We start from the raw sequence: 9,754 nt of genomic DNA, 5'->3' as shown, positions 1-9,754 counted from the left end.
AGCTACAGAGGCCTGTCCCTGACGGGGTTCATTGGGTAAGAGAACAGCCGCCTGACTGTAACAGTAGATTCCACCAGCATGGGTCAATTTAATGAACTCTGCACGATATGCCGTATTTGGAGAACACCACGGCATCTTTCAATGGCTGAGTGTACCGGCCCCTCGTCTCGCCCGGTTGGAATGTTGAAAAAGTGTTGCACCCCGTGTTACATAAAGCCCATCTGCTTCGCTCATCAGAACTAGAGTCGCGCCAACCCTGCCTCTGATCCGTGCTATTTTTGACCAGACTGTAGGGTGGTGCATGGGCGATATCCCAACATTGGCATGGGGCATGGGGTTATCACCCTCTGTGTCCATATTTCCCTCTCCCATCTTCCCACCGTGACCTAAAAATGCCCACCTTCTCAAATGTAGCACTGGGTCTTACTTACATCACTGATTCATTTGAATGATTTTGTTAATTATTTAGTTACTTTTGCAGTTCATCACAATGTATTTGAATCAATTATATAAATTAGGGTGATTCTAATTATTCATTGTATTTAGAGTAAAGGTTTAAGGTTGACACTGTCACTCTAATTGACAAATATATTGTTTTTGTGCCAGATAAATACTGATCTCATTAATAATATATAGACATATACTTGGCCTTTCAAAGTATACTCTTTTGACCTGAACCTGTACAGATGTGATTGACCCAAGTGCACTATGACTGCTTTGTGGGACTCTTTTAGCACAGTCGATGCCAGGCGCATGCACTGACAATGCGCAAAGAAGTGAAATGTGCATTTGCCTAGAAAATCTGGACTGCACGCGGACATTCCGCACATACTGTGATGCAGAGGTCTGAGCTGAAGCCCAAACCGTTCTTTTTCAGAGACCGTGTGGCATGACCTGACCGGCACGATCCAATTTTAAGCTCGAACCCAACCCACTTCTTCCAGGAACTAAATTTGTTGCAATATGCCGTATTTTATTTAAGCATCGTAGGCAACATTCTTAACAGTGTAGCAACAGTAAACATAAACACTTACGCTCAAAAAAAGCTACTGTAGATGCATCATAACGAATGAAAGACAACATAGATGTCTTTAGATTTTCAACCTGACATGGTGTCTAAAATAGGGCAGTCCTGTGCAAGACACTGAAAAAACTATGAGAGTGGAGCAACGGTTAAAGACGTCCATCTAGCGCATGTTTACCTAGTAAAACAACTGAAAACCAGTGCAGATGAATGCAAAAACCCATTTGGGTGTGAACAGCCCCTTACTCTTTTGTTCACACATGTCTGCGACTGACAGCGCGTGTGTGAAACAAGTTACGTTAAAATGAAAATATAATATTTTTAGGGCTGTCGATGTAACATGTTCATTTATCATGATTAATTATATGAAAAATTATTTAACACAATTAATCATGCCCCTGATCCATAGAGAAGGATTTAGCTGCAGGCAGAGCTGCAAAAAGTGGTGGAAGCTCCAACCTGCCAGCAAAAATATACAGAGCCCCTTACCTGACCCTTTCCCTAAACCTATCTTTTGGAACTGGGCCAATCACTTTTTGGAGTAACCCCGTCCCCTTCTGGAGTAACTCCGCCCTCTTTTGGAGATCCTGCCCCCATTTTGAGATCTCCGGGCTGCATCTATACCTACTTGGATCCATTCATAAGTTCCGTAATAAGAAATGTTCCTACCATCGGACCAATTCAAGCTTGATGTACCACCATGCTGCAGTAGGGGGCAGTCAGCGCAACTCCAACTCCAGCGCAACCAACGAGCAGGCAGCACAGCCTTCCACAGATGCGCTTTTGCGCTCAAAGACAGCTGGACCTATCATAACAGAATGCAGTGTTCTCTATATGCGTTTTTCAACATTTTAAACTATGTTTAATTTGACACAGCGTGCTAAAAACACAGCGGAAAGCTAGATAGATGCAACGCAACCAGTAGCGGTTCTAGCCGCTAGCAAAAGTTGTTGACCGGGGTTGGGGGGTGGGGATTTGGAGATGGCTGGTGGAGTCCAAGGCGCCCACTTGTCTGTGTGGGTACCTCGTGCCGCCGGGCGGCTGCCCATGTCACCCATGCCTAAATCCGCCACTGGACGCAACCACTAAAAGCGTTCCTCTGATGGATGAATACATAGACCAACAATTAAAACAAGCTCAGTGGGGAGTTGTGCAAAAATAGGATTATGTTCAATGATATGGAAATTATACAAACAGTATTTTGACCTGATGTTATGTTTTAAAAACTGATCCGAACCCTGCCAGTTGTGTCGGGTGCCATCAGGCTTGGGTCAGGTAGCAGACCCGATGATGAAATTTGCATCACACCCACTGTGTGTAGTGGCACGCAGAAAACGGAAGTATACTTTGGCCTTTAAATGGCTTCCATGTAGGTAGATAGCTCTTATCTCCTTTTTTATTACCAATGTTGATATCTACTTTTTCTTTTGGGCATTTTGACGGTAGTTTAACAATGTTACTTTAGGAGCAGTTTTAAGAAGTTTTTTTCCATTTTTTTTTTTATGTATTGTTAGCTCTCTCTCTCTCTCTCTCTCTCTCTCTCTCTCTCTGTTTCACCCTCATTCTCACCTACTTGTCTCTCATCCACCTCCCTGATTTATTTTTAAATGCCTCTCTTGTCATGCTCGGTAGACCGTCCGTATATCACGCTGTTCTCCGTGTGATGCCCACTTAACTCGATGCCCCTATGACTAGTCTCATATGTGGAGTATGTGCAGATGGCACAGTCTCCCATTCCACCATCTATTCCACTGTTCCACCATTTAAACGGCTGCAAGATAAAACAAATGTATTTGAACAATAAGTTACTATGATGACGATGTTGGTGTTGGAGGTGGTGTTGATCTGCATTACAGTAATGACATTTTTTGCATTATGGTAATGCGAATTTGGTAAGAATGTGCTTTATTGTCATAAAAAATGTCACAATGCAAAAAAATCTTAATGGCTTTTAAATAGACTACATTTTGTTTTTGTAAAATATTTAATTTCTTAATTGTCTCTTTAGATTTAAGGGTGAAATATGACCAGGTAGAAATGAGTAGAAAGTAAAGCTGAAGAGCGCATTTACATGAACGACTTCACACCGATGCTTATTAAGCCGACAATGTTTAAATCATGTAAATGCCATAAAAAAATGTATTAAGTTAAGTTAAGTTAACTTAAGTTAAGCTCAATTGACAGGATACGTGGCATAATGTTGCTTCTACTAAAAAATATTTCAAATCTGAGTTACAGTGAGGCACTTACAATGTAAGTCAATGGGGCCAATCTGTAAACGTTAAAATACTCACTGTTATAGCCTTAAGATGTAAAAATGTGCCGTTAACTTGATTTTAGTGTGATAAAATCACTTACTAATCCATTTTTAAAACTTCGTTATCATGATGACGTAACGCCGTAAACTCCAAAACCCTATAATAACTGTAAAAATGACAATTTAAACAACTTTACAGCTCAAATAATACATATGTTTTTTATTTATTTATTTATTTAATTTTTCTCCCCAATTTGGAATGCCAATTCCCAATGCACTCTAAGTCCTCGTGGTGGTGTAGTGACTCGCCTCAATCCGGGTGGCGGAGGATGAATCTCAGTTGCCTCCGCGTCTGAGACCATCAATCCACGCATCTTATCACGTGGCTTGTTGAGTGTGTTACCGCAGAGACGTAGCGCATGTGGAGGCTTCACGCTATTCTCCGCGGCATCCACGCACAAATCACCACATGCCCCACCGAGAGCGAGAATCACATTATAGCGACCACGAGGAGGTTATCCCATGTGACTCAACCCTCCCTAGCAACCGGGTCAATTTGGTTGCTTAGGAGACCTGGCTGGAGTCACTCAGCACACCCTGGATTCGAACTCGCAACTCCAGGGGTGGTAGTCAGCGTCAATACTCGCTTAGCTACCCAGGCCCTCAATACATGTGTTTTAACAGAAGAATCAATGTAAGTGTTTTTATAAAATTATAAGCTTCACATTTCTGCCTTTAAACTCTCCAAAAATTGGCCCCATTGACTTCCATTGTAAGTGTCTCACTGTAACCAAGAGTTTTGCTTTTTATAAAGAAAAGGAGGGACGAGTTGAAATATTCGTCAAAAGCAGAGAATAATTGATTTAAAAAAAAATAATAAGCAGATTTTTGTTGTTATCTGTGCATTGGCGTGCATGTAAACACAATCATTGATACTGAATAAAGAGAGTAAAACAACCATAAAAGTAACTGTGAATGAATTCTAAAGTACTAAAGTACCTATAACTAAAGGTGATAATTATGAATATGCTTTTTGTGAATTACATTTTTCTAATTTAGTTCACAGACTAACCTAATGTCCTGTTTCTCCAGAATATCACAGGGACACATCTGCATATGCAGTTTTCCAAAGTTGTTTCTTTAAAGAACAATTGGGATGCCAAAATTGATTTTTCTCAAGCACAATCATCAACAAAAAGTGAAGTTTTCCATACACACTCACCTCGTGGTCAGGATCATTCAGCTAGTCACAGCTGAATAAGTGTGAACAAGAAAGAAAACAAACATTCATGAACTCTTTTTTCCAATACTTATTTTTGTCTGAAGAGGAACATCTGTGAAAACACAAATATGTTGCATAACACTCCTAAAAAGGTCATTTTTGTTGTACAAAAGTAAAACATGTTCATGGAGCCCCTTAGAGTACGGGGTGGGAATTTATTTTTCTGAACTAGTTTTGTGTTCCCTTTACAAAAAGTTTTGCGTTCCCTCACAATAGTTTGTGTTCCATCAAAATAAGTTTTGCGTTCCCTTGCAATCCACCTTTTTCCTGAAAACGGAAGTGTCCCACGATTCGACTGTTTTCAATTTCCGGTCTCCAGTGTTTTTGGTACATATTCTTAGTAGGTAAAATATTTAAGGTATTACATTTGTAAAAATGGTCAACGTGTGACTGTATAGTGCTGATGTTTCACAGAGTCGAGATGACCATCTTTTTTTGACAGTGCCCCAACTGAGTGTGTAGATGACATGAAGCGATGGTCCGAGGTTAGTTGTGTTGATATCATTAACTACTTTGAGTTATTATGACAGCCAACAACAGCACAAGTTTTACATTCCATTGTAATGAGTTTTGTATTCTCTCACAATAGTTTGTGTTCCCTTGTTATAAGATTTGCTTTCCTTCATAATAAGTTTTGAGTTCCCTCGTAATAAGTTTTGCGTTCCTTCGTAATGGGTTTTGCGTTCCCTCACAATAGTTTAAGTTCCCTCGTAACAGGTTTTGAGTTCCCTCGCAATAGTTTGCATTCCCTTTTAATACGTTCTGTGTGCCCTCACAATAGTTTGCATTCCCTCACAATAGTTTGCATTCCCTCATAATAAGTTTTGCATTCCTTCGTAATAAGTTTTGCGTTCCCTCACAATAGTTTGCGTTCCCTTGTTATAAATTTTGCTTTCCTTCATAGTAAGTTTTGCATTCCCTCATAATAAGTTTTGCATTCCTTCGTAATAAGTTTTGCGTTCCCTCACAATAGTTTGCGTTCCCTTGTTATAAATTTTGCGTTCCTTCATAGTAAGTTTTGCATTCCCTCGTAATAAGTTTTGCATTCCCTCACAATAGTTTGCATTTCCTTGTTATAAGTTTTGCGTTCCTTCATAGTAAGTTTTGCATTCCCTCGTAATAAGTTTTGCGTTCCCTTACAATAGTTTGCGTTCCCTCGTAATAAGTTTTGCGTTCCCTCGTAATAAGTTTTGCGTTCCTTCGTAATAAGTTTTGCGTTCCCTCACAATAGTTTGCATTTCCTTGTTATAAGTTTTGCGTTCCTTCATAGTAAGTTTTGCATTCCCTCGTAATAAGTTTTGCGTTCCCTTACAATAGTTTGCGTTCCCTCGTAATAAGTTTTGCGTTCCCTCGTAATAAGTTTTGCGTTCCCTCGTAATAAGTTTTGCGTTCCTTCGTAATAAGTTTTGCGTTCCCTCGTAATAAGTTTTGCGTTCCCTCGTAATAAGTTTTGCGTTCCCTCGTAATAAGTTTTGCGTTCCTTCGTAATAAGTTTTGCGTTCCCTCACAATAGTTTGCGTTCCCTTGTTATAAGTTTTGCGTTCCTTCATAGTAAGTTTTGCGTGCCCTCATAATAAGTTTTGCGTTCCCTCACAATAGTTTGTGTTTCCTTGTTATAAGTTTTGCGTTCCTTCATAGTAAGTTTTGCATTCCCTCGTAATAAGTTTTGCGTTCCCTCACAATAGTTTGCATTTCCTTGTTATAAGTTTTGCGTTCCTTCATAGTAAGTTTTGCATTCCCTCGTAATAAGTTTTGCGTTCCCTTACAATAGTTTGCGTTCCCTCGTAATAAGTTTTGCGTTCCCTCGTAATAAGTTTTGCGTTCCTTCGTAATAAGTTTTGCGTTCCCTCACAATAGTTTGCATTTCCTTGTTATAAGTTTTGCGTTCCTTCATAGTAAGTTTTGCATTCCCTCGTAATAAGTTTTGCGTTCCCTTACAATAGTTTGTGTTCCCTCGTAATAAGTTTTGCGTTCCCTCGTAATAAGTTTTGCATTCCTTCGTAATAAGTTTTGCGTTCCCTCACAATAGTTTGCGTTCCCTTGTTATAAGTTTTGCGTTCCTTCATAGTAAGTTTTGCGTGCCCTCATAATAAGTTTTGCGTTCCCTCACAATAGTATGCATTTCCTTGTTATAAGTTTTGCGTTCCTTCATAGTAAGTTTTGCATTCCCTCGTAATAAGTTTTGCGTTCCCTTACAATAGTTTGCGTTCCCTCGTAATAAGTTTTGCGTTCCCTCGTAATAAGTTTTGCGTTCCTTCGTAATAAGTTTTGCGTTCCCTCACAATAGTTTGCGTTCCCTTGTTATAAGTTTTGCGTTCCTTCATAGTAAGTTTTGCGTTCCCTCATAATAAGTTTTGCGTTCCCTCACAATAGTTTGCGTTTCCTTGTTATAAGTTTTGTGTTCCTTTGTAACAAGTTTTGCATTCTTTCGCAATACGTTTTTTGTTCCCTCACAATAAGTTTTGCGTTCCTTCGTAATAAGTTTTGCGTTCCCTCGTAATAAAGTTTGCGTGCCCTCTCAATAGTTTGCATTTCCAAGCAATACGTTTTGCGTTCCCTCATAATATGTTTTGCGTTCCCTCGTAATAAGTTTTGCGTTCCTTCGTAACAAGTTTTGCGTTCCCTCACAATAAGTTTTGCATTCCCTCATAATAAGGTTTGCATGCCCTCTCAATAGTTTGCAATAAGTTTTGCTTTCCCTTGCAATACATTTTGTGTTTCCTCGCAATAAATATTGCATTCCCTCACCTAAAAATTACCATGGTTTTACTACAGTAACATATTTTAACCATATTTTATTCTTTGTGAAACCATAGTAATATTACAGAAAAACAAAAACTATGGTGATAAAATTAATCATTTTGTGGTTACTATGGTTTTACTACAAATACCAGTTAAATCATGTTATTTGTAGTAAAGCCATGGCTACTATATATGGGTACAGTATACTGTATTAAAACCATGGTTTCCACCAAATAATCATGGTTATTTGGTGGAAACCATGGTTTAAAATGTCAGTATTACTTGAGTAAAGCCATGATTTGCTCCAAAAAACATGGTTACTTCAGTATTACTATAGTAAAACTATGGTTAATTTATTGTGAACAAATCCCACCCTGTCCTCTAAAGGGCCCCGTAAATGTTCGATTTGACAAGTGATTCTTCTTTTTCCAAGAAGTCAGTTAATACCAGCAGGACCATATGTAATCACAGCTGATTCTTGACTTGGCAGACTAACCTTGTGTACATGCCAACAAGTTCCACAACACAAATTTTGTCTGTCATATATTGCAGCAGTTCACAGGTTTAAATCAATATGAAATCAAAACTGACCCTATTTGCTTCCTTAATGCATGGTTCGGGACATATTGTGCATGATTCAACAATGTATGTTATTCCAATGAAAAAAATGAATGGCCACTTTTCACAATTTTCACACTTTTCATGTTCACTTTTAAACTTATCTAATTAACTGTTTGACCAATTATGTCTCTTTTAAATGATGTCTTTAAAAGTGTCAAGAATGGAATACTAGCTTAGTGCATACTGAACATTATACACTGTACACCTCTTCAGTGTTATTTTTTTCAATAGTACGTAATGCAATATGCACAGATAAACATTTTAAACAGAAGCATGCTACATTTTTGTCATATACTGTATATCCTGACTAAAAATGTCAACTTTTGGCAGTCTGATCAAATAAATCAATGTGGAGGTATTATACTGTAAATCGAGGTTAGTACTGCTTGACAAAAAAGTGCATTATCACAAAATATTCCATGCAGTGTCCTCTGGCAAATATAGTAGGTCATTTGGGGATTCCATACAGAAAATGTGTACACTAAACACAGTATACATGCTGCATATTGCAAAAATAGTACAAGTTGTGTGTTAGTATGCCAAAAGTCTCTGGCATGAGTGGTAATCCAAGTGAGCCATTTGAGTTCACTGTAAGTGAAGTACTTCAAAGCAGTTTTACAGTGTACTGTGTGTAAATCGTTTGTATCATAAAATGTGCAATAAGTAAAATGAACAAGTTGCTAAAATTGATGATGTGATAAATAAAAGACAATTTTAAATGTTCAGCTCTGTGTTTTTCCTTAAAGGTGTTCCAAAAAACGTCTCTCACACCATTTATTACCAGATTTGAATGATTTTATATAAAAGACGCTATATTAGTCATCTTTACTTTGGCAAACATCACTACTATATATATCTGAACAAACCTATTAAGCCTCAGTATTAAACTTTGGCACTTAACTCGTCCCCATGCTATACCACCAACAATATCCTAGCATTATGGGGGCAAGTTTCGCACATGCAGGAAAGCGTCATTCACATTTGTTTATACACTCACTTTATTTTAGGCTATTTTTAAGAATTACGCATTTCAATTTGATGAAAGAATTCCATCAAATTGAAGTGCGTAATCTTTAACCAAAATTAACCCTTAAATGCACGTATATCTTTCACAAATGGATCCACAAAATGCACATATAGTGTCACATTTTCAAAACACTTTCGAGACAATTAGAAAATAGTAGAATGGAAAATATCCTGATATATTTTTTTCGATATATTCATATATCAAAGAGATTATGCAACAAATCACAGAGCAGGATTCATAACTTCCACACTGAAATTTCACAAGACGCAACTTGCTGTCAAACACATATTGAGCTACACATAACACATACGATACACATCAGCTACACGTACATGTATGTATATTCTCAGGCACTTTGAGTCTAAATAGATGCACAACTTAAATAATTTAAATAGTACACCCAAATGACAATAGTAAAATCATACTGTTCATGTGTTAAACTTGCTATAGTTTACTTCCTCATTGTTTCTTCATCAAATATCAATGTCAAATGTAAATCAAGTCAATCACTGAAACATCAGCGCCACCTTGAGTAAAAATAGCATGTATAATATGGATGTTTACACACATATGGGATACTGATAATTCACCATTGTTATTAATTCTATCAGAGTTTGTGCAGGGAAGAGGCGAGAGAGTGAGGATCCAATTGTAGAACGTTAATAATAAACAAAAGAAGAGGATGCAATGAAGGCGGTAAACATATGAAGACAGTAACGCAAACTCAACAGCAGTATGCTGTTATATATATATATACACACACACACACACACACAAAGGATAACAAGATAAATGGGGAAA

The 9,754-nt window shown here is 37.9% G+C and overlaps 1 protein-coding gene across 4 annotated transcripts in view; it reads left to right on the top strand.

Annotated features, from left to right (window-relative positions):
- LOC127441449 (caytaxin-like) overlaps positions 1-8,628 on the top strand; it is a 30,471-nt gene extending 21,843 nt beyond the window's left edge. The window contains exons 11-13 of one of the 4 annotated variants that reach the window (XR_007897310.1): positions 1-35; positions 4,374-5,879; positions 6,378-8,628. The exon at positions 1-35 is cut by the window's left edge and continues 12 nt beyond it. Coding sequence is in view for 1 of the 4 variants with exons in the window: in XM_051698897.1 (XP_051554857.1) it covers positions 1-22 (22 nt within the window). In the remaining 3 variants the exon portion in view is untranslated. Of the gene's footprint in view, positions 36-4,373 lie in introns of all 4 variants that reach the window. The other 3 variants (XR_007897308.1, XR_007897309.1, XM_051698897.1) reach the window with 3 other exon arrangements.
- Positions 8,629-9,754: the final 1,126 nt, after the last annotated feature.

Source organism: Myxocyprinus asiaticus, chromosome 5 (assembly GCF_019703515.2).
Source record: "Myxocyprinus asiaticus isolate MX2 ecotype Aquarium Trade chromosome 5, UBuf_Myxa_2, whole genome shotgun sequence".
NCBI lineage: Eukaryota > Metazoa > Chordata > Actinopteri > Cypriniformes > Catostomidae > Myxocyprinus > Myxocyprinus asiaticus.
Note: the sequence above shows the minus strand (reverse complement) of the source record. Positions and strands in the feature narration are given on the sequence as shown.